Source organism: Thermobia domestica, chromosome 14 (assembly GCF_964235325.1).
Source record: "Thermobia domestica chromosome 14, izTheDome1.hap1.1, whole genome shotgun sequence".
In the NCBI taxonomy this organism is placed as follows: domain Eukaryota; kingdom Metazoa; phylum Arthropoda; class Insecta; order Zygentoma; family Lepismatidae; genus Thermobia; species Thermobia domestica.
Window position 1 is genome coordinate 90,814,465 of NC_137467.1, and position 26,086 is coordinate 90,840,550.

Consider the following 26,086-nt stretch of genomic DNA (forward strand, 5'->3'; position numbering starts at 1 on the left):
TTGGAAGAATGTTTCCCTGGGCCACTCCCTGAAATCATCACTGTATGAAGAATTGATATAGACGCTAAAGCTATTTATACTTAAATAATCAACAACTATAGTTGGAAAAGAATTTTTGATACTTTTCGGCGAAATCTTGAGATTTAAAGACACCCACCTAACACTCGCCTGGTGCAAGCTTAATGTGACCACTGACTGATTCGAACCCAAATCTTCAGATAGCGAAGCCGTTCACCTATTTCCTCGCTTCGTAATGAAAGTTTCCTGGCTTGAATCCCGCGATCAGTTTCCCGATTAGCATTTTCACTGATTATTGCCTGAATACCACAAACAAAATTCCGTTTGTTCGAAGTATGTATTTTGTGAGTACTGAGTACCAGGCGTAAACCCACCGTTTATCGAATTCGCTTTTACTCCCGCATGAATAAAAACCCGGTTTCTTGTACCTAAGGTGAGAACTCGAACCATTTATTGATGTGTAACTAAACAAACTAAGTCATATGTGATATCATTCAATGTATGATTTCTGCATGACCATTCCACAAAACTTTCAATTTCTATTGTTAATTACTGACTTACGTGAAACTTCATTAATAAATGAACAATATCATTTACTATACTTTCTCCCCTTATTATTTTTATAATATCTAATTTCCTCAATTTGATCTTTCAGACTTAATTTGTTTTACCTGACACCTTTGTCAGCATTCTTTCAACACCCTACCTTCCCTTAGTTTATGTGTAAGATCCAACTCACCGCCCACTGTTAGAAGCACCCCGCGAGAAGGTAATCCAGGATGGGGTGCACCACGCAAGTCTCAGCAGAGGTATATATGTTGGCCACTCCCATCTGAGACCACTGTCTATTCTGATTTTGTATTGCAAGAAGGTAAAAACAGCAACAACTCTGCTCTGCTGACCGTACGGAGCATGACAGTCACTCTCTTGTATCACACTGCCCTCTTGGTGCTTTTGGTTGGATTTGCCCATGCAGATGGTACGTAGACCACGTAATGGCATGATAGAACTTTGTATTTTTTTTTTTTAAATTATTGTTTTCACATAATTGTGCTATGGCATTTATTACATAAATGAGAGTGTTGTATTTATTCTCCTCTTTTTAAGGAATCATAGAGACGTGTTCATTCAGATTCTTTTGTTACAGATAAAATTAATTTAGAAATGTTGATTTCTCAGTAGTTCAACTTCAGCATGTTCTTCATGAACTTCACTTATTTGTTTATTTATTCAACAAATCCCCAGATATAGTTTCGTTGTCACTTTATACTGGAATATAAGATACAACAGTAACCAAAATAGCTATATTAACAGCGTAACAAAACAAAATATCATAACTAGACTAACAAGCTTTGAAAAAATATACAAAAAGTTACATATTACTGTGTTGTAGATAGGTTTTGTGTGATGAATGTACGAGATATGAATGAATGGTCGTGAAGTTGTATTGTGTAACTTAACCTTAGAGCATGTATGAGGAACTTGTGAGTGTAAAAAACATAGTTCTCCCTAGACCGTGCTTATGACAGGGTCATCATCATCATTGTATAATATGTAGTCTGTCATTATTGGCAGACGATTTGCCAGAAACTGAATAGCTTTCATGCGTCATAATCTTGAGCAAACCTCTTCGTCTTCATGTAGGAATTTACGGGTTTACTACCGTCCATCAACATTAGACTCGTTCGTCCTCTAGCGGCCGCGGTGGTTCAGTGGTAGAGCGTTCACCTCTGGTGCATGGGGTCCGTGGTTTGATCTCAACTTGCGCCAAGTGAACTTTGTGGTGAACAAACACCGTGTGCGTGGGTTTTCTCGGGGTTTTCCTTCCACTTTCTTCATTCCACCATTTTGTGGGCCCTTCCCAGGTGAACACAGGTACCCCTTCCCATTTAGCTGTAATAAGACAGAAAACAACGTGCCCTGTGGGGCTCTAACCCGCCTTCACTCGTTAACGCTCGCACGGCAATACTTTGTGAATTAAACATTAAAACTTTAGTACAGAAAGGAACAAATCTAGCTACTAACTTATATGGGGGGACCTGTGTTCTAGAACCTTCCCTCCTCTCCCCCTTTTCCTTCCACCGTACCGTCTTTATGACAGGGTGTCAGGATATAATCTGATTGCTCAATCACTATTGTTGTTTATTGTATTGAGTTTAATTCCAATTTATGCTCTCTAGGTCAATGATTATGTTGACAATCATATTTAGTGTGAAAGAAAAGGAGACATAGTGGCTCAGTGGTGGGACACTTACCTCTGGTGCGTGGTGTCCCTGGCTCGATTCCCTGCCAAGTTTGTGGTAGACATCATCATGTCAGTGGGTTTTCTCGGGGTACTCCCGTTAATTCCCACCTTTTCATTCCACCTATTCTTCCATCATCATAAGGCCGTGGTGGCTCAGTGGTAGAGTGTTCACCTCTTGTGCATGGGGTCCTTGGTTCGATCCCAGCTCGCACCAAGTGGGCTTTGTGGTGGGCAAACACCATGTTCAAGAGCTTTCTTGGGGTTCTCCCACTTTCTTCATTCCACCACGCAGCCGACGTAAATGTGGGACGTAAAACTTAAATATTTCATTTTCTTCCATTATCATTCACAGGCCTTAATCGTAGTCTCTTCTTAGTGTAACAGGCATGATCAGGGGACATTAAATTGAAAAATAATGAAAGATATAGTGGTGAGTTTTCATGTCCAAGGCGAGGATACTCCATTGACTTATTGATTGGAATTTGAAATCCCTTTTTAGAGTCAAGTGTGTATGAGTGGGAACTTATTACTTTAAGTGAAATCAGGCACGCTGGTGCAAGGAGTATCCGAGGCTAGTCGTACGCAAACTGTGATAATGTCCACAATCACACATTAGTCAGTTGGGTAAAAAGAGATAGGATCAAAACCTATTCTGATAGGTATATCAGCTTAGTCGGTCGAGTATATTTAAGCGCAGCATATGCGACCACGAGCACTAAAAGTCGATAGCAAACTCGAGATCCTTGAGGATAGTGACTCGAGTCCTTAGCGAACCCGAACCTAGCGAGATGTATGAGAGCGAGCTTCATTGAGGCTACCGAGTCCTAGAGGCGGCTCGTGAGTGAAGTCATGCTGGTAGATATTAACGTTTGACCGCTTGAAACTAAGACATTAAAAGTCATCTAAGTTATTAATTGTTGTAACAATTAGTACATCAAGAAAGTTTTCTTCTTTTAGTTTCAAGCGAAAAAAAAACTTTAATTTTTACCAATGTGATTTCTCGCACGAGCCGCCTCTGGCGAGTTCGAAATCTAGCTGGTACAAATTTCAACTATTGTGAGCATCATTGAAATTACTGAACTAGTGTGAGCACCTTTGAGCACAGCAAACCTGGATCTGGTGAGCCCCGATTGCAAAATGACAGCTTCTGTATTTCAGCTAGCTAGTCTAAGACCTTATATAATGTAAGACCTAGGCAACATACATACGTATTCTGTCTCCCTATGGGGACACGAAAGCTCAGTGATAGAGCGTCATCTGGTGCGAGGGGTCCTGGTTCGATACCAGCCCCCGCCAAGTGAACTTTGTGGTGCACAAACACCGTGCTCGTGGGTTTTCTCGGGGTTCTCCCGTTTCCTCCGACTTTCTTCATTCCACCATTTCACTCATCTCTCATCATCACCGTCTCCTTTAGCCTAACCGGCATAACCGTGGGACGTAAAACTCAAAGATTTCATTTCATTTTTTTTCCTTTGGGGATCCCATGGTACAATTTGTACCATACGGGGTGTTTCATGGTACATTGCGTTATAACTCTCCTATTTGAGCTTTTTCGTCCGGTTTTTTTTTTTTTGTTTTGTTTTTCAAGTCCAGAGGCATTGTAGAAGACATTACGTATGGTTTCACACCTTCCTGCGTCGAGACATAGGAGGTGATGACGTCATAAGTCTAAAATTTATATTTTCGTGTAATACTTTTTAGGGGGTTTATGTAAAGTATTTTTGGCGGGCTTATTTTTGCACGTAGAAGATTGAAATTTTGCACAAACATGCAGCCCACCGAGTAGTATTTACCAGATTTTTTTCAGATGTCTACGTTAAAACAGGGGGGGATCCAGAGGGTCAAAAACTTGAAAAAAGGGATATTTTTACCCAAAAATCCCGTTTTTCCTAATTTTCCCGCCTTAGATACATGATGGAGACAAGTGAATGGTACCGCCTGAAAGGCAGTTCTATTCTGAAGAAAATGATTTGCGACACATGGCCCTAGGGTAATTAGGGAAGTGTCAGGGAATTTTTACCAAAATATACTTCTGTATAGGGGAATTTTGGACATTTTCGATATTATTTTTTGCGGGCTTATTTTTGCACCTAGAAGATTGAAATTGTGCACAAACATTCAGTCCACCGAGTAGTATCTACCAGATTTTTCAGATTTCTGCGTTAAAACAGGGGGGTACAGAGGGGCTAAACGTTGAAAAAGGGAATTTTTTACCAAAAAATCCCTTTGACGGGATTTTCCCGCTTTAGATATATGATGGGGTCAAGTGAATGGTACCGCCTGAAAGCAGTTCTATTCTGAAGAAAATGATGGACGAAACATGACCCTAGGGTAATTAGGGATGTCTCAGGGAATGCTTAAAAATTTCCCTCTGTATACGGGAATATGGGACATTGTCGGTATATTTTTTTTGGGCGGGCTTACTTTTGCACCTGGAAAATTGGAAGTGTGCATAAACATTCAGCCCACCGAGTAGTATTTACCAGATTTTTTTCAAATCTCTGCGTTAAAACAGGCGGGTTCAGGGGGGCTAAAAGTTGAAAAAAGGATATTTAGACCCAAAAAATCCCGTTTTTCCTCATTTTCCCGCCTTAGATACACGATGGAGACACGTGAGTCATACCGCGTGAAAGGCAGTTCTATTCTGAAGAGAATGATGGGCGAAACATGACCCTAGGGTAATTAGGGATGTCTCAGGAAATTTTTTACCTGAGATCATGGTGTTTTACGGTAATTTGGGGCATGGTGGGAATTCCTGATAAAATTTCTCCCGCCCTTGGTATTCAAGATAGAAACTTGAAATTTGGCACACACATTCAGTATCCCAAGTACTATTTATCAGATTGTTTTTTAGATGGCTACGTTCACACAGGGCCGGTCCAGAGGGGCCCAAAGTGCGAGAAAAAATTTCCCTCCGAAATTTTCCCTTTGACATAATTTTTCCCGCTCCTGGTATATGGTATGAGCATGCAAGTGGTATAATTTGAAAGTCAGCTCCATTCTGAAGAGAATGAGGTATGAACCATGATCCTAGGATAAATAGTGACGATGCAGTAGCTGCTTGACTGAAAGTCTAAAAAATAGCCCAAAAAACCGGCTACCGGAAAGGGCTATTGATACTATAGGTAATGCACTTAGATGATTGTGAATTACGGTATTTCTTTAAATACTTTTATATTTTTTAATACAATAAAGCAACTTTAAGTGTCTGTATTGGACATATCAATATTCACTATGATTTTCACGCGTGTTTTTGTGTGTTGGAAGATTCTATGTCTTTCTACAGATTCACCATCAATTTCACGATGATGCACTAATGACATCTGCATTAAATTTGAGCTATCTGCTGAAGTTTCTCGTAGCTAAGTGTTTAGCCTACGCGCCTTTGGCATGGGAGATGCGGATTCGATTCCATGCGGGAGCTCATGTGGTTCGGATCTCACGTTGCGTAGTAGGTCAACGTCTCATATAGCCTCGCTGTTGAAAGGCGCGCTAAACTCAAAATCAAATCCGTTCACCGGTGCTTGGGGTCCCTGGTTCGATCCCAGCTCGCGCCGTGTGGACTTTGTGGTGGACAAACACCATGCTCGTGGGTTTTCTCGGGGTTCTCCCGTTTCCTCCCACTTTCTTCATTCCACCATTTCACTCATCTCTCATCATCACCGTCTCCTTTAGTCTAACCGGGAAAAACGTCGGACGTGAAACTTAAATATTTTATTTGATTTTAATTTTCAAAATTAAATCAAATCGAGACATCTGCTGTCTCGTATACTTGAATTGTCTCTTTAAACTGTTAGCAGCACAAGTAACATGCAATGCACCAAAATTATTATTATGCAGAGAACGCTTTGTTCATGTATTCTTGGATTGTTAACTCAAGATATTTCATAACTGTTTATTTTGTATTTGCGTTCTCTGTCAGAGGTTAGGCTATAGAGGACGAGATTTATAGTTTAAAAATGAGATTATTGTATTGTGTTTGATTGCTCTCCCAACAGGAATTGAACCCAGGACTTGTGCAATCGTTAGACAAGTGAGGAAGGCAATATCTTTCAAGAAGTCAACCAAACCAATACGGAAAACATCAGTGTTACCTGAATCTTCGGACTCGTAATGAAGACATGCAGCGTGTCGAAACACACGCAATCAATCAAAAGTGAGCGAATGTGACTTTTCAGCAAGATTATTATGACCTTTACTCGTAAAAATGATCCTACGAACAAGAATTTAGATTTCTGGGTTTTCAGCATCTATGGCCATTTAGCCCATCACGTTTGAGGGATGACGTCCCTCGGCGAGCACACTATTCGGGGAAAGGGAAGGAAGGAAGCGAGCTGGGACCTATAAGTTAGGTACCACCCCTGCGGGCCTTGCCTGGTGTGAATGAGGAAAAGCCAGGAAAAGCTCATTCAGGGTGGCTGGCCTGAAAAAGCGTTTACACTTTTTCGACCGTGTGCCCCTACCGGGTACCCGGGACCGCTCAGTTCTGATAGAATGTTTGGCGTGTCAGCTGACGCACACCCAGAAAATTTTGTTGGGTTGGGTTCAATACTACAGGCACTACGTCACATTATTATTAAACAGCTGTAATTCTATACCCGGAAAACGATAAGTAATTGGTAAGTTGTGCCAATATTCTAATACATATATATATATAGTGGCGGATCCAGGATATGATCAAGGGAGGGGCTAAACCATATTTTGCCGTTTTATCCAGTGTATATCTGAGCTTTAAGGGGGGCTATAGCCTCTATAGCCCCCCTTGGATCCGCCCTTGTATATATATATATATATATATATATATATATATATATATATATATATATATATATATAAAATAGGAAAAGAAATAATCTATGAAGTTTGAGAGCAAATCTGTAAGAGCTACATTAATCATTTCAGTACTAAACAATTATATTTTATTATGAAAGTGTACAAATGGATGTCAAATTATGAAGTTCTGAGAGAAGGAATCCAAACCAATGAACTTCATGAGTGAGTGCACCCTTGGTGCTCACAGTAGTTAAATTTGGCATAGTGTTACTGTACTTGCTACAATTCTCATGCTGCTTTACTTTTTCAATCCACGTCCCAAGTATTTTACACTTTTCATGTTTGTTGACAATTCCCTTCATGTAGCAGGAAAGGAAAGTAAAAATAACAATAATTCCATCTCATAGTCTGTAGGCCATTTATTGCTTTAAATCAACTATGAAATTTCGACACAGTTTAGTTTTCACCTCCTGATGATACTTTGGTCGAATATGTCTGTCCTACTTCTTTCTAAATTTTCACAATCCGTCAATGTACTAAATAATATACAATAATTTGCAATCGCTCAGCATAATTATCTACATAATAGGATAACGATAACATTCTTGCTACAAAAAATCTTCTGAAAAATTTTTCCGTGTCAAAGAAGTATTAGACACACTAGCATTGAGAAAGTATTTTAGGGAAACTTTATACTATGAAACTGTCAAGGATGTAATGGAGGATATACAGTAGGGTGGAGCGTTTTGCAGTTTTGTGGGAAATTCGATGACGGCTAGTGTGGAAAAGATGCGATTAGTGGTACCGACCTTACTGTTTTTTTGGACAACCCCTTACCCTGCCCCAACGGACTTAAAGTTTTTTTTTAAGTGTTTGGTTAGGCAACACGCACAACACAAATGACAGAAAAGCTACTTGTGGTCGTTTTTAGAGTTACCTGATGGCTATAATACAATTATTTTTATTAAAAGAAACTTGTAACAATGCCAGTAAATAATTTTAAAATGTTTATGAGTGAAAGTATAGCCATATTAGCTCAGTTGTTAGAATTAATGTCCAGATTTTGTTTGGAATGCCACGTTAACGATGATTATTTTCTATAGGCATAGCCCTTGATATAACACGATTTTCTTTGTGCGACTCTTCGCTTATTTTGCTCTGTACGCAAAATAATCCAGAACTCACCACGGTGACGTGGTTTCACATCGAGTTCCGCTCACCCACCCTCCCAGTAGGCATACGTTGACATTTGATCTTAGGTCACGTAGTTTTTCTTGGTCTCGAAGCGGGGCATTCTTGTTCTAGACTTCAGTTTGGCTCTAACGTAGATATCTCTTGCGTTCTGGCCTCATTTGTTTGACGCTACCTCGGACACCAGCTTCACTATGCGTTCCACAGCTTGATTATGGCAAGGGAATGTTGTTGTTAGAGTAGCTGAAGTTCGGATGTTTTTTTTTTTTTTTTCAAGCTGTTGATCCGTTATGTTTCGTGTGATTGGCGGCTCTGTTAGACATTTAGGCCAATTAATAATGTCGTAGTAATTTGCAGCTGTAAAGTTTAAGTTCAGAACAATGAAGTCACGTGGGCGGCTTGATTTCGGAGTCTTCTGGCTGCGGCACTTTTTTATCCTTCTCCAGCCTAACGTTCGAATATGCGGATTTTCATCTGCTGTCATCGCCTGACTTAGGTGTGGCATGACCCAAGTATTCTGAACCGGGCTCCGATAGGACTGTGATATGCTTTTCTGTAACCTTTCGTCTTCGTAGTTTGCCGTTAATTTTCTCTTGCACAAGAGTTGCATCATTTTTTCCGTCGAAGTAGATACTTGTAATCGCCCGGCCTAGGTGAGCCTTTTCTTTCTGGATCTTCTCACCCAGTTTATCTTTTCCTCTTCGTACCTTAGATCTGTCAACAAGATTTTTGTCCTCTGGCGTTATGAGTCTCGCATCCTGAAGTACGGCAGAAGCGATCAAAGCAACCTGTCTGCATCCCCGTTGCATCCCCGAAAAATCTGAAACGGTGGGACAAATATGAAAACATGACTTTCATCATTTCAAAAGTATAACGTATCAAAATAAAATAAATTGTCCCAGGGTCCCCCGTAGGATCCCAGATGGGGTCCAACTCAAAAATTTTAAATGGAAAGGGGGATCAACTTGCACATCGTATGAAAGTTGGTGTTAAATAAAAGAAGATAAATCAAGTCGCGACTCTCTACGATAAGCCTGTGCAAAACAGCGGTGGGTCAAAATATCAACACAATCTTCATTGCAAAGTCTATGGCCACTCGTATGTATCTGAAACGGTGGAATATGTGTAGAAACAAAAACACGGATATATCATTATTTCAAAAGTATAATGATTCAAAGTAAAAAAAAAAAATGTTGTTCCAGGGTCCCTCGCAGGGTCCCAGACGGGATCAAACTCAAAATGTTGAAATGGAAAGGGGTTCAAGTTGAGTATCGTATGAAAGCTTATGTTAAGTGAAAGAAGACAAGACAAGTCTCAACTCTTGATGAAAATGTCTATTGCCACTCCTATTAATCTAAAGCGGTGAGACAGGTACAAAAACAAAATCCCCTGGGCAGTGATGAAAATTTTCCGATTCGTAAAAACAGACTCCACTTATTCCTACATCATTGTTTAGCCATGATGTGAGGTGGAAAATTTTCTTCTATATTTTTACGGAAAATTTTCCGTTAACAAATATCAGTGATCAAGTAACAATTCCTCAGTATTCATAAAATTGATTGAATTCTTGTATAGAAATGATAGAAAGAGAAAGATCGTTTAAAGAATCTGAAAATTTTCATGGCTCAGACAGTTTTCAGTACTATGTAGGAACAAGTGAAACAATTTTTCATGAATCGAAAAATTGTCTGTCCAGTACAGTGATGAAAACTTTCCGGAAAATTTTGAAACGGAAAATTTTCCGATTCATAAAAACAGATTCCACTTATTCCGTTATTTAGCTGTGATATGATGTGGAAAATTTTCTTCTATATTTTTCCGGAAAATTTTCCGTTCTTAACATATCAGTGAGCAAGTAACAGTTCCTCAGTATTCATAAAATTGATTGAAATCATGTATAGAAATGTTAAAAAGTGAAAGATCGTTTAAAGAATCTGAAAATTTTCAAGGGTCAGACAATTTTCAGTACTTGTTCCTACGAAGGAGCTCGCAGAGGAAGAGAGAGAGAGAAACACTGTGTATAATTTTACTTCCCAACTTGAAATATTAGAAAATTTTCCGGTTCTCAAAAGCTAATTGGAAGATTATAATTTGTTGCTGACTAACTTTCCTCTACAGAAATTCAATTTTGTAGCTCTATGTGCAGTTAAATATAGTGGAAAATTTTCCACCTTACATTACTATACATAATATTCAAAATTGTCCGGCTTATGAAAGTTTTTTTCCCCACTTGTTTCTACATCGTGATGAAAATTTTCCGATACATGAAAATTCCTTTCACTTGTTTCTACAGAGCAATAAAACTTTTCGATTCACAAAAAGTTGTTTTATTTGCTTCAAAATGATCAAAGTTTTCCGACTCATAAAAAGTTCTTGAATTTATCCATATAAGACAGAAAACATTTCGAAAAATGAAAAATTGTATAACTTGTTCCCACATAGTACTGAAAATTGTTTGACCCTTGAAAATTTTCAGATTCTTTAAACGATCTTTCACTTTTTAACTTTCTATACATGAATTCAACCAATTTTATGATTGCTGAGGAATTGTTACTTGATTACTGATATTTTTTTTTAGAACGGAAAATTTTCCGGAAAAATATAGCGGAAAATTTTCCACCTCACATCACTACCCCTGGGACCCTGGGGCAATTTATTTTACTTTGATACGTTATACTTTTGAAATGATGAAATACATGTTTTTCTGTTTTCATATCTGTCTCACCGTTTCAGATTTTTCGGGGTTGCAACGGACTTTAAGACACGCTTAAAAGTGTTAATAAAAATGAGTAACTTGCTGCCCTCAAGCGAAATGTTTGAGATCTCCCCAATTTTGGTAACCGGTTTTGATGTTACCTTGACCCAAGCTTTCAGGAAATATATACATCACCCCCACTTTGTGGGTTCATGTTCAAGGATATCCCGTGTAAGAAAACTGTAACTTTAGGTACAATGAACAAACTCCGTCTTAACACAAACAGTAGCGAACTAAAACCGTTAAGGCTTAAGCTACAATAAACTGGTCTGTTGGATCGGTTGGCCGCAGTACGCAATATTTATACCACCGCCGAACTTCAAGCGAGAATATTCTAGAAATGTCGGCGTAGGTTCTGGAGCCAACGAGGCGAGCGGTAGGTGCTCGAATCTTCTGGACGGAGCCGGACGTTGTGACGACGCTCGAAGAGCGTGGCCAAAGTAAGCAACCACGAAGTTGTGTAGCCTGCCGCAAGATGGCATTTGCTTCGGTGTACATAGCAAGCGAAGAGTTGCCAAAATCAAATCGTGTTATATCAAGAGCTATGCCTATAATCATCGTTAACATGGCATTGCAAACAAAATCTGGACATTAATTCCAACAACTGAGCTAATATGGCTGTACTTTGACTCATAACCATTTTAAAATTATTTACTGGTATTGCTACAAGTTTCTTTTAATAAAATAATTGTATTATGGCCGTCAGGTAACTAAAAACGACCACAAGTAGCTTTTCTGTCATTGGTGTTGTGCGTGTTGCCTAAGCAAACACTTAAAAAACTTAAGTCCGTTGGTGCAGGGTAAGGCGTTGTCCAAAAAAATCCCAAAAAGATCAGTAAGATCGGCGCCACTAATCGCACCTTTTCCGCACTAGCCGTCATCGAATTTCCAACAAAAGTGCAAAACGCTCCACCCTAATATACAGTATTATACATCTTATACTGGCCTAATATTTTTTTAGTTTAACATACTTTAACTTTTAATTCAGAGATGTATTGGAGGTATAAGGGTGGGTATAAAGCATATTTTTGAAAATGATCGACTATATCTACCAAAAATTCTAGCAATACTTAACTGTAACCAATGGAAAAGAAATTATAAATAGTAACATTCATATTTCGATTGGTGTACCACACATAACACGTTTTATTTTTTGCCACTTTCAAATACATTGAGAAAATCATGTCTCAGTCCGTCGAGTACAATCTCCGAACTGAAGTTATGCAAAGAAGAAGAAGAAGGTGTGTTCAGATGTGTTACAGCTGTACGTTACTGCAAATAACAACCGTCTATTTCTTTTTGACATACAATAAAGAATAATGTTAAAAAAATGGGAAAATCAGTTCCAAAATTTCCTTCGAGTTCTTACATTATAGCAGGTAAGATCTTATCATTGTATCAATGTTGCAAAATACAGTGTGATTTCATAAGTTATTTGCTTTTCTTACAAATATTAATTTTATTTAGACAGGAAACCCTTTCTCGAAAGAAAAATTGGAGGTTATACGTAATAAATAAAAAGACTTCAAAATAAGTTAAAATGCAGTTTTATTCTGCGTTAAACTAAGAGTCTTTGAAGGAGAGTTCTAAACTTCATATCTCCTATGACATCGGAAAACCATAAATTTCATGTTCTATTAGTTTATTTTTAGATATTATAAGAATTGGAAACAAAAAGAAAAGCAGATAACCGTTCGAGAAAATGAATTCTATGCTGCAATTTCAGAAGTTCATTCTTTGATTCTGTTTAAAGCGTCACATTAATTCACAGAAATTAATCAACTATAACCAAAACTGCACGTTCAAATCTTGTTTTGAACGTCGAGAGACCACAGTTCCTGCACTCTGCTATTCCCGCACAGAGAAAAATCTATTCTCCGGACAGCGGTATATTTTACAAATATACGGTATCCTCTTGCTTACTATAGATATCAGTACGGAGCATACGTTATCCGTATGCTACATAGGTACTGCCCTTAGCTGTTACATTATGCCGTTGCAGGATGTCTGACATCTAACAGTTTTCCGTATATCACATGCATATACTTATGTTACCTTCGTCAGCTATATGTTATATACGTCCATTTGTATGTGAGATTCTGACCGCCTACATTGTTTCATACGGAAAGTACGTATAGATGGAACACTTATACATAAAGTATTATAGGGGGCACGATGGCTCAGTGGTAGATACAAGCGTTCACCTCCGGTGCTTGGGGACCCTGGTTCGACTCCAGCTCGCGCCGTGTGGACTTTGTGGTGGACAAACATCGTGCTCGTGGGTTTTCTCGGAGTTATCCCGTTTCCTCCCACTTTCATTCCACCATTTCACTCATCTCTCATCATCACCGTCTCCTTTAGCCTAACTGACATAACCGTGGGACGTTAAACTTAAAGATTTCATTTCATTTTATAAAGTATTATAAAACATGCGTTTTCAGTTATACGTCTGCTGTACGTTAAGTCCAAAAACTACAGGAATTACGCATGTAACCTATCTTTTTAAGTACGCCACCTACAATTTTTTTCCTCAGTGCGCTTTTCCTTCTGTACAATACACAGAAAAGATCACGTTCGCAACGCTGTTGAGTACATGGTGTGATGCTGGAGTGCATATACGCAAGGGGGAAAGGAAGCGGTGATTGCAATGTTACAGGGAAGGAAATAAAAGAAAGAAACGACACGATAATGTAATATTCTGAATATTATTAGGTATATTAAGGAATGTTAAGTGGTACAATGCTTTCTGTGGAGTGTTGTACTGTATGGGGCGGAAATGTGGACATTATGTAAAAATGATGAATAGAGACAGGATGTTTAGGCATTAAAAACATGGAAAATAAGCAGGCAAATAGGGCACTTCAAATTTAAAAATAGGCTTAAAATAGGCACTAAAACAACTCGAAATAATGATGATAAATACTCAATAACTTTAAAAAGTAAATTCAAGTCATAGATAATGTTCAAAGAATATAGAAACATACCTCTTTGTTGATATCTTCTATTATTGTATATAGAAAAACGAACATTCTTTATAGTACTTTATCACTACACATAACAGTCCAAATTTTATACACTTTGTCAGTACACACAGCAGTTCAAATTTTTACCGCACTTTATCAGTACACAGTAGTTCAAAGTTTTGCGGCATCTTATTACAGAAAACAGCCTTGGAAGAGGGAGAATCCTTTCTTGAAACACCAAACTATATATTTCCCCAATAAAGTCTTATTTTGAAGCAAAATGCATAGAGTACTCAACATTAGGCACTAAGGAAATTGTTTAGGCAGGAATTGGCAAAATAGGCAAAATAAAATTGACAAGGTTGATCACTAGGTGTTCTCAGTGCTATGCTAAACGCTGCTTGAATAGTGCGACGTTGCCAGGTAGTGTCGTGTGTTTACTGGTGCCAGATAATAAAGAAAGTAATCATGGAATTCTGCGTGGATACTTACTGGAGAAATTAATTTTCGACCCTTACTGCAATTCACAGCTAAGTTCCGCTTCTCGAACTGCAACGCTAGAATCCAAGAATTAAACGTACAAATTTGGCAATAACGCGTTATGGCGCTCTGCGTAAGTTTCTTCTCAAAATCTATTTCCTTAAATATAAATTAATATTTAAATGCAATGTGAAACATAACACGAAAAAAGGTGAAACAATATATCTATTTCGTAATAAGATCGTTAGTTTTAAAGTACTTCACATATTCAAATAAACATTTCATAAAATTGAGTAGTTCTAGTAAGATCTAACAGCAAGTGCCATCTTGCGTGCTTATTGTAAAACGAATCAAATGTTTTCTTCTATTTGTTACCTTTTTCGATATCAGAAGACACAATCAAATGAATGAGTGTCTTGGCTGAAACAACTTTATCTTATAGTATAATATTTATAATATGCAACGTTTCATTGTGCAGTGGTTAAGGGAATGAGCTAAAATATATACTGACTTCCGGGTGGTGATCCACCTGAATTGAGTAAATTAAATTGAAATAAAATTAAATTGAAATTATGACACCCCAATATAAACTTTAAAACGTTATTTTTGATCATATCTTTAATAAGAATGACAACATTTTGCCTAACATCCGGTCTCTAGTGATGAAAAACGACTGGGAGCGTTAGAAATGTGGGTATGGAGAAGAATGGAAAAATTAGTTGAGTCGAGCTGGAAACGAATGAGAGGGTGTTAGAAATGGTGGGGGAGAAAATAACACTTTTAGATATTGTTAAGAAGATGAAGAGAGATTGATTGGGATATTGCCTAAGAAGAAATTATGTCATGAGGGACGTTCTAGAGGGTATGGTGGCGGGAAAGAGAGGGAGGGGGCGAAAGAAACTACAATTAATGGATTGTATAAATACAGAAGGATCATACGTGAAGACGAAGAGGTTATCGGAGGACCGTGGAGCATGGAAGTTTTTCAGCTGCTGCAAGTGATCTGCTAGTAAGGGCAGAATACCTATGATGATGATCATCATGATTGAGTGGTTCACCTGCTCTTATGAACTGCATAAGTCGACGCCCTTGAGTATGTGCACACATTTGTTAAACTTAGGCCAAACTACTTCGGTGGCCAAAGTTTAAACTAGTGTTGCCACGAGACGAGACGAGACGAGACTTCATGCTGTCTCGTCTCGTGCAAAGCATGTCTCGTCTCAAAAAAATGTGCTCGTCCCGTCTCGTCTCGAGAGGTTCTATCTCGTCTCGTCTTCTCTCGTCTTGTCTCGTAAAGAATATAGCAGCATACCATGGGAACGAAAGTAAAATGTAGCAGGCTGCACCATGCTAATCAAGATACAACTAAGTTACAAGTATTACCCAGAACACACAAGACAAGAAATGTCACGGTAGCTACACCGTGAAGCCTTCACCTCTGGTGTATGTGGTAGTCGGTTCGATTTCGGTTAGTGCCATGTGAGCTTTCTGGTGGACAAACATTGAATGTGTGTGGGGACCGCAGTGGCTCAGTGATAGAGCGTTCACCTCTAGTGCTTGGGGTCTCGAGTTCGATCCCAGCCACGCCAAGTGAACTTTGTGGTGGTCAAACACTGTGTGTGTGGGTTTTCTCGGGATCTCCCGTTTCCTCCCACTTTCTTCATTCCACCATTTCATTCATTACTCGTCATCACTGTCTCCTTTAGCCTAACCGGCATAACCGTGGGACGTAAAACTCAAAGATTTCATTTCATTTTTCGAATGTGCGTGTTTTCTCGAAGTTCTCTAGTATCCTACCACTTTCTTCATTCCACTAATTTTCCCATCATCCATTCGGCCAAAGTTGCCTAACGGTCTTAAAAATAAATTCAAATAAGCTCACAAGGCGAGGACAAATAGTTTACAAGATAATATACGTATCTCTGCCGTTAGTTGTCTGAGGCTTCTCGGCGCTGACTTTTTTTTTTTTTTTTTTTTTTTTTTACATTCTGAAACTGAAATTTGTTTTACCAGTTTCAATACACGAATATACAGTAAATTGGTCATAGGTACGTCGAATATGAAAAGACTAATATCAAATAATGTTTACACGACAAGCAAAGTTCGATGTAAAGGTGTCACCATCCCCGACACTATCGTATACTATCAGCCCACTTGCTTTATAGTGTTTGTATATATATATATATATATATATATATATATATATATATATATATAGAGAGAGAGAGAGAGAGAGAGAGAGATGGAAAGATATATAGATAAATAGAGATGTAGATATGTGTGTACACTTTGATTTCATATATTCCAGCCTTTAGGTTTCACAGTGTTAACCCATAACAATCCAAAAAATACTTTCCATTTTAGCATGTTTAGATTTGTTGCAATTATTTTTTTTTTTTTTAAAAAAAAGCTCGGAACCAAATACTTTTATTGAGTAATGGAAAGTATTTGATTGAAATTTTATGTGTTACTGCACAGTAAGCTCTACTTAAAGTGCCACAGTAATGGGAGCTGAACGACACATCGGACGAAAGAATGCTTGGGGCCAGTCTTCACCTCCATGGTTCAAATCTGTTCCCATAACCGTGGGGTGTGTGCTACTATGTGGTGGTTGCCCCGTTTGTGTAACAAACTCATGACAGTACACCCAGATTAGCTAGTGGCCTTTAAAAAAAAAAAGTTGATTTTTGGGTGGCCATTTTTGGATTAAAGTTTCTTATATTGTCGTGATCTATTCGCAATCATACAACGTACATCTTTATATCAAGCCGAGCGGTCTGCGGCGATAGACCATCGGCTTGAAGGCCCCGGGTTGAGTCCCGGAAGGGTCATATGTATGGATTTTAACAGCATTTGTTTTTTCGTATTGTGTCAGGGGGAAATCGTACGGGATAAAAGGATTTCAGTCTGAAATAAATGGAGAGAGTATCCTCCCCAGGATACTTTCATGGGAGTAAGGAATTAGTAAAAATATAGGATATACATTTTATAGCAGGTTTAAAAATATGGTTTGGGTATCTTATTTCTTTTCTGTTAATTATGTTCTTCAATGTTCGAATTTTGATCATTCTCATGATATTTTCTGCTTTCAACGGAGTTCCATGAATATTATACCAGATGTTCTTTACACTCTGTAAGAAACCATTTCTAAAGATAATTCAGGTCCTAATGAATATTATTCACTAGGAAAGAGAAGTATTCCCTTCCTCTTAACATGGAAGCAGATGGCAATTTCGCACTCTGGTCAGATCAAACATTTCCGCGTAACAAAACGAAGGCCCCTCTGTAAATAGGGATGCGCTCGAGTCGAGTCGAGATTTAAGCCTGTCTCGACTCGAAAATATGATTCTGTCTCGACTCGACAGTTTCTGTCTCGACTCGACTCAAAAACGAGTCGAGACGTCTCGAAATTCGAGTCGAGACAAAATATACAAGTTAAAATATACGCACACATCAGCCAGAATATTATGACTACCTACCTTATTGTCAGTGTGTCCAACTTTGGCATGGATAACAATGGCGACGCGTCTTGGCATGGACGCAATTATTCTTGAAATGTCACTGGAGAGAGTTGATTGGTACACACAGGCAAGGGCGCCGATTTTTCTGTAAATTGGGGGGGGGGCATTTAGATGCAGAAGGCATATATATGAGGATTTTAAGACAAATTGTATTCAAATTATGCCAAATATTGTATATTCATAAATACAATGCGGGGGCCCCACATGAGCTTTGGGGATGCCCGGGCTCCCTCGCCCCCCAGGATCGGCGCCCTTGCACACAAGTCTCCTAATTCCCGTAAATTCCGGGGAGGGGGCGATGCGCTCTGAAGTCATGTTCAATCACATCCCATTTGTGTTCGATTAGGTTCAGATCCGGCGAGTTGGGGGACCAGAATATCACTTGGAACTTGCCCCTGTGTTCCTCGAACCACTCCATCACAATCCTGGTCTTGTGATATGGTGCATTATCTTTTTGAAAAATGCCACTACCGTTGGGAAACATGGTCGTCATGAAGGGGTGTACGTAGTCTGTAAGCAGTGTGTGATACGCCTTGGCCGTCATTGTGCCTTGCTCGAGCTCCACTAGACACATGGATGCTCACGTGAATGTTCCTCGGAGCATAATTAAGCCGCCGCCAGCTTGTCTCCGTCCCGCAGTACAGGTGTCAGAGAACTGTTCTCTTGGAACACTACGGATTTGCACCCTCCCATGGTCATGATGAAGAAGGTATCGGGATTCATCAGACAATGCAACGCTCTGTCACTGTGCCATGGTTTAATGATGATGGTCATTTGTTCATTTCAGTCGTAGTTGCCAGTGTCGTGGTGTTTACATTCGCACATAGATGGGACATGGGCTTCGGAGGCCCATCGTGAGGGATGTTCGGTGCACTGTGTGTTCAGACGCACTTGTACTTTGCCCAGTAATAAAGTATGATGTTAGTTCTGCCACAGTTCGCTGTCTGTCTTGTTTTACCAGTCTGCCCAGCTTATGACGTCCGACATCTGTAATGAGGTGGGGGCGCCCAACCCCTCGACGTTTGGACGTCGTTTCCCCTTGGTTTCGCCACTTGTTTAAGACACTCAGCACAGCCTGACAAGTCCTGCAGTTTCCGAAATTCTCCTGCCGAGTCTCCGGGGGCCATTACAACCTGCCCTCGGTCAAACTCAGATCGCGCGCCTTCCCCATTCTACACACGGCCAGCACTCTCACTGATACTACATGCACCGTACGTTTGACTGACTAGCAGGCATTCGTCGGCAGGTGACACAGATATCGCCTGGACGGGAATTATATTGATAGCAGGTTGGTAGTCATAATGTTCTGACTGATCAGTACATAATAAATAAATTTAAAATGTAGGAAATTTTCAACATTCTGATTAGCTTGCAGGAAATTTCACAAGTTATGACAAGAAGGAACTGACTTGGACAAGACAACGGTTAATTGATCAGACAATCTTTTTTTCTGGTTTTTGAGGTGTGAGTTTTGACCATGCTTTGTGAAATTTTGATGTTTGGTGCTCACCAGTCGTGCTTCCATTTTTTTTCAATTGTTCCAGTTCATGATAATTAGCAATACATTGCGCAGTTCGAATACATATTCACGTTTTCATTCAATCCAACTCAAGCCGCTTCAGATACTATAGAGTTGTATTTGTTTACGAAGAATTAATTGCGTATTAGAAATACACCCCAACAAAACATTCTGCGTGCACATCTGTTCAGTATTCAAGGTTTTAATTACAACATGAATTGTTAAAATGCGAACGTAAGTTGCATTAGATATCTAAGCAGTTCCTATGGATAATTCAAGCACATGCTAATTAAGGTCTACTTGCAAGCACTTCAGCTGTTCATAAATCTTACGCATTCGAGTAAGAGAAAAAAGATAGAAGGAAAGAAGTAAAAATGGTAATTTTGAAACCGTTACTTACTCGGACTCATACTCTCTATTCTCTCGCGTTCGCTAATCTCAATGAGGAACACAATAGTCAAGATTCTCACTAATTCGAGCTTGAGCTTGATATTCACTGTGAAATTCTCTTTAGCTCGATCTCGTAATGCCACACGTCCTTTCCTGTTTTTACATTTGTCTCACTATTTTCGATTTATAGGGGTGGCCGTGGACTTTTCAATTAAGTTTTTGTTTACATTTTGACCCGCCGCCATTTTGCACAAGGTTGTCGTGGAGAGTCGAGACTTGCTCCATTTTCCTTCATTTTACAACAGCTTTCAAACGATGTGCTACTTAACCCCCTTTGCCATTTGAAACTTTTTAGTTGGATCCCGTCTGGGACCCGGCGGGGAACCCTGGAGCAAACTTTTTTACCCCCAAAAAGTGTGTCCTTGAAAATGATGGGATACATGTTCACCGAGTTTTCCATTTACCCAACCGTTTCCGAACAAATGACTCGGTTCAAACTATTCTAACAGGTAATTTTTTGTAGCTTTTACATTATAAACCAGTTGAGAACGCTCCAAGAGCATTGCCAGAACGAATTTAAAAAGAATGGAGATATGGAACGGGAAGGATAACTGTCATTGTTCCTAGATGTAAAAGTAAATCTTTTTATCCGCACCTTCTTCTCTTTCTCGCAAAGATTAGCAAAATATAATCTCTCTATGACTCACGATTCTCGAGATATGGCTGCTTAAATATCGAGAAATTCGAACTTTTTTGGCCAATATCTGGGGAATAGTGGCCAGTTGGTCAGTAGACAATTAACCAAAGGCCACAGGTTACTATTTGGTACCAAAATATTTACCTTCCTCTTAGGTATTGATCAACATCAATATAATCTCTCTACAACTTATGGTTCCCTAGTTATGGCTTTTTAAATATCTAGAAATTGGCCATGTTTTTGTCCAATATCACGGGAACGGTAAGCCATAGAGAGATGATATTGGCGGTAATCAATCTCTAATAGAATGTTAAACATTTTCGTCCCGATATTAATTGGTGGCCACTGGCCAGTTGAACAGTGGCCACCGGTTACTATTTGGTACCAAAATGTTTATCATCCTTTTAGATATTGATCAACACCAATATGAACTCTCTATGACTTACGGTTCCCGAGATATGAGTCCTTAAATTTCTGTAAATCGGTCATTTTTTGGCCAATATCTCGCGAATAGAGATGCGCTCGAGTCGAGACATGTCTCGAATCTCGACTCGACTCGACTCGAATTCGAGTCGAGATTCGAGTCGAGACACACTTTGTAAAATTCGAGACGAGTCGAGACAAACGTGTTTCTCGACTCGAATTTTCGAGTCGAGACACGAGTCGAGTCGAGACAGCTCATAAAAATCTCGACTCGACTCGAATGTCTCGAAAATTTTTCTAAAACTTTTAATATTATTATGAAGAAATTATTCACTCAGGAACAGCCTTGAAACCAATTCCAGCATTTATTACTTTAGAAACGTACAGAACGTATAAATTTAATAGTTAATCTTCCGAGATTAAGATCTAATTTTCAGCTCAATTCAGTTAATTAAAACTAGTAATTAATGTCGTGATATTTGATTGTACTTCAAATATAATAATAATAATAATAATAATAATAATAATAATAATAATAATAATAATAATAATAATTGATTATCTAGTTTGTATAAAACTATTATCCGTAGCCTATATCTAGTCTGTATAAGAACATTGCAATAAAGTGAACATCATAAATTCTCTGAATGAGCAATTGGCAGTCTATAGTAATTTAGCGTAGTTATAACTATTGTGTTTTTATTTCCATGAACGATATAGGGCTACATAACTTCTGGACAGGGCCAGATTTAAGGGGTGCAAAGGTGCACGCTACCCCCCTTTGTTGTAAATATACCTGTCTAAAATGAGAAGCTAGCAGTGAAAATACCGCGACAATGGTGTGTCGTGAATGGGCCACTGGTGTACCGCGAGGATATCAAAACAAAATTATTAATTCTATAGCAATCAAATTGCAAAACGTAGGGGAAAATGTATATTTGTATTGCACATTACTATGAACCTCTACTATGAATCTACAATTTTAAGTTTCATGCCGTGTTACTTTTCTGTACATTTCTAATGTTGAAAAAAGTATTTGTTATTGTTATGACCATTATTATTATAATGGGAGGCGTTAAAATATTAAATAATACTTTTGATAAAGTGGATACTTTCAAATATTTAGAATCAATATTAACAGATGAAAATCATATTCATGAAGAAATTAAATGTCGACTAAAAGCAGGGAATTCGTGTTACTATTCGGTTCAAAATCTCTTGTCGTCGCGAATTCTGTCGAGGAATTTGAAGCTTAAAATATATAAAACGATAATCATGCCTGTTATTCTGTATGGTTGCGAAACATGGTCGCTTACTCTGAGGGAAGAACATAGACTGAAAGTATTTGAGAACAGGATCCTGAGAAGAATATTCGGACCCAAGAGGAACGAGAATGGGGAATGGCGAAAGCTTCATAACGAGGAACTACATAGTTTATACGGTTTACCCAACATTGTTAGGGTCGTCAAGTCTAGGAGGCTTAGGTAGGCAGGTCATGTAGCTAGAATGGAAGAAAGTAGAAACGCTTTCAAAGTCTTGACTGGTAGACCCATAGGAAAACGACCATTAGGAAGACCTAGGCGCAGATGGGAGGATAATATTAAGATGGATCTCGCAGAGATAGGAATACAAAGTAGAAACTGGATCCAATTAGCTAAGGATAGAAGTCAGTGAAGAGCTTTTGTGAACGCGGCACTGAACCTCCGGGTTCCATAGGCCATAGAGTTAGTTAGTTTTAGTTAGTTAGTTATGACCATTATTGCTTCTTTATCGTTACAGACTATTTCGTAACTTGAAAATTTAAAATATCATTCAATCCTTTCGATAAATTATTTACATTTGTGTTTTAAAAGTAAAATAGATTTGTTTGTTTGTTCGTTATTTAATGATCTTCATTCTTAGTAAAAGGTTGGATACAGTTTTCGAAAGAGTAAGCGTATTTTTAATAACCTGAGTCCAACATTTCATTGCAGTTGTTTTCTCCTTTTAAATTAGAATGAAAAATAAGCATAGTGATTTACCACGAGGAAAACCCAGTGATCGAGCTTTCTTCTCTGTGCGAAGGAGATTAGTAATCAAAGTAAAAAAATACCAGTGTGTTTTATATTTACAAATAATAATATCTATAAGTGTGCCGCGAGAATCCATGTTACACCCGTAGTGTGCTGCAAGTTGAAAAAGGTTGAGAAACGTTGGTTTAGAGGAAAGAATAATTGGTACACTCCCTCCTCCCTGCTCTCTCTCTGCCTAGTATATTTTCTTTATTTTATTGTCTCCGAAACACCATTCCAGACAATTGCTTTTCGGTAGAAAAGTTAGAAACAAACCATCCCGCTCTTGGACAAAGTGGGCAACATGCGGTAGTCAGGTCAATGAACCTGCTTTGGAAATTTTCGTGCAATTTAGGTTACTGAGAGGGTGTAGTTTCTTCAACTAAGCCGCCTTCTACTATGGCTCGTGCCATAAATAAGTCATCGTCTGATCGTATGGGAAACACCGCTAGTTGTCCTTGCCTGACATCTGTTTCATATTCATATAGCAAATGTTTTTTTATAGACGGTGTTGTATCTATCCAGAGAAATATCATCCTCCCCTGTTCCCATTTGAAATGTTGCGGTTGACCCCCTTGAGCCTTATGATGGGGGCCCTGGGGGACTTGCTTCTTACAAAGTTCTCTTGGCCCTCGACATGAGTACATTCCTATGCAATTGGATTTGCAACATCTCTTTTCGCTTCGCAGCAATTTGAGATCACATTGTTCGATGCCATGTTAAGACAACACATATTTGTGGCGGCCATTTTGAAAAACATGCTTCATATAGCAAATGTTTCCTATATATGTTGTTGCACATTCCATGATCAATCGAGAGAGGTAACACTCGGTCCCTGTTTCCATTTGAAAATTTGAAGTTTGCTCCTGGGGCCCTATGTTGGAGATCCTGGGGGCACTTGCTTCTCACAGACTTTTATCACCCCCTGACATTGGTACATTCCTGGACAACTGGATCCGTCACATTTTTGTACGATTCGCAAATCTTTCAGGTCACAAAGTTTGGTGGGACACCCTGCATATTCCCACATACGACCCAACCATGACATTTACTTCTATTATCGGTTTTTGGCTCAACCCAACCATTTCATGTTCCCCGACTTGACATTGCCTCAATCACTCTAACATTGATGCATTCCGAGTGATTCCTGTTGCCGGAATTTTCTTTTTCTGAAGCGAGTGGCCTAACTATATTAGACTTGTCTGGATGTCCATGGCCAGTCTTGCCAACTTTGGAACTCGTTTTTCTTTTCGACTCTAGGTACGTCGGTTTCCTGCATATTCGGTGCTTCTTGTTTTGTTCATTCTAATATGTACAGCCCCTGATCAAATGTGGCGCATTATGGCCAACTCCGTTTTTTCCGTATTTTTCGTACTTCTGTTTTTTTCTATTTTCTTTTGTTAGATTGTACCACTGATTAGACATGTTCTTATGTTCTACATGACAGGTTGACACTGAATATTGCACTCACTTCATATAGTGCTCTTTGCAAAACATGTACTTTTCATTGCAGTTGGCAACACTGTTAACCCCACTGGTGGCCCTATTGTGGCAAGTCTCTTTCTATACATCATTTGTCAGCATTGTATTTTGCCGTGCCCCCCTTTTTTTGTGGAATTTGCACTTTTCCACTTGTCCAGCCTTGCTGTTTCCCGAACTTCCACCCCTTATATTTCCTGAGCCTATTGCTATGGGCAGCTAATTTTTTGGGAATGAACATCTCTGTTACAGCTCTTTCAATTGGCATAGGCCACACCTTTCACTGCAGCTATCATTTTCGGAAGGTTCCCTTGTGAGATCCGAACGAGACAATTGTGTTCGCATTGGATATGTTATAACTAGACGAATCCCGAAGTTATACACGTCACCGGGCGGGATATCGTGAGTTACAACATATTCAACGAACTTAAAAAGTTCGTTACTGAATTCTCTATGTCTGTGTGTCTATCTGTCCGTCTGTCTGTTATTTGCATTTTTTCAATTTTGTACACTGCATTAGATAGAGCATCAAAAACTATTAGACAAAATGATTAAATTTTTCGCGTCAAGCTAACCGTTGGCAAGATAGTGGCCAAAAAATGACCGATTTACAGAAATTTAAGCAGCCATATCTCGGGAACCGTAAGTCATAGAGAGATCATATTGGTGTTGATCAATATCTAAAAGGATGGTAAACATTTTGGTACCAAATAGTAACCGGTAGTCACTGTCCACCTGGCCAGTGGTTTGGCCAATGGCCAGTTGACCAGTGGCCACCAATTAATATCAGGACAAAAATGTTTAGCATTCTATTAGGGATTGATTACCACCAATATCATATCTCTATGGCTTACCGTTCCCGTGATATTGGCCAAAAACATGACCAATTTCTAGATATTTAAAAAGCCATAGCTAGGAAATTACCTGCTAGAATAGTTTGAACCGAGTCATTTGTTCGGAAACGATTGGGTAAATGGAAAACTCGGTGAACATGTATCCCATCATTTTCAAGGCCACACTTTTTTGGGGTAAAAAGTTCGCCTCAGGGTTCCCCGCAGGGCCCCAGACGGGATCCAACTAAAAAGTTTCAAATGGCAAGGGGGGTTAAGTAGCACATCGTTTGAAATCTGTTGTAAAATGAAGGAAAATGGAGCAAGTCTCGACTCTCTACGACAACCCTGTGCAAAATGGCGGCGGGTCAAAATGAAAACAAAAACTTAATTGAAAAGTCCACGGCCACCCGTATAAATCGAAAATGGTGAGACAAATGTAAAAACAAGAAAGGACGTGTGGCATTACGAGATCGAGCTGAAGAGAATTTCACAGTAAATATCAAGCTCAAGCTCGAATTAGTGAGAAACTTGACTAGTGTGATCCTCATTGAGATTAGCGAACGCGAGCTCCATTGAGGATAGAGAGCATGAGCCCGAGTGAGTCACGGTTGCAAAATTACCAATTTTACTTCTTTCTTTCTTTTCTTTTCTTTTTTTTTCCTACTCCAATGCGTAAGGTTTATGAACAGCAGAAGTGCTTGCTAGAAAGACCTTAATTAGCATTGCTTGAATTATCCATAGACTAGGA

General features: G+C 39.0%; 1 protein-coding gene across 1 annotated transcript in view; it reads left to right on the forward strand.

Moving 5' to 3' along the window:
* Positions 1–788: 788 nt before the first annotated feature.
* Positions 789–26,086, forward strand: part of Capa (cardio acceleratory peptide capability) — a 116,269-nt gene continuing 90,971 nt past the window's right edge. The window contains exon 1 of the mRNA XM_081738682.1: positions 789–997. Within this exon, the coding sequence (XP_081594808.1) occupies positions 931–997 (67 nt within the window). The 5' untranslated portion in view covers positions 789–930. The remainder of the gene's footprint in view (positions 998–26,086) is intronic.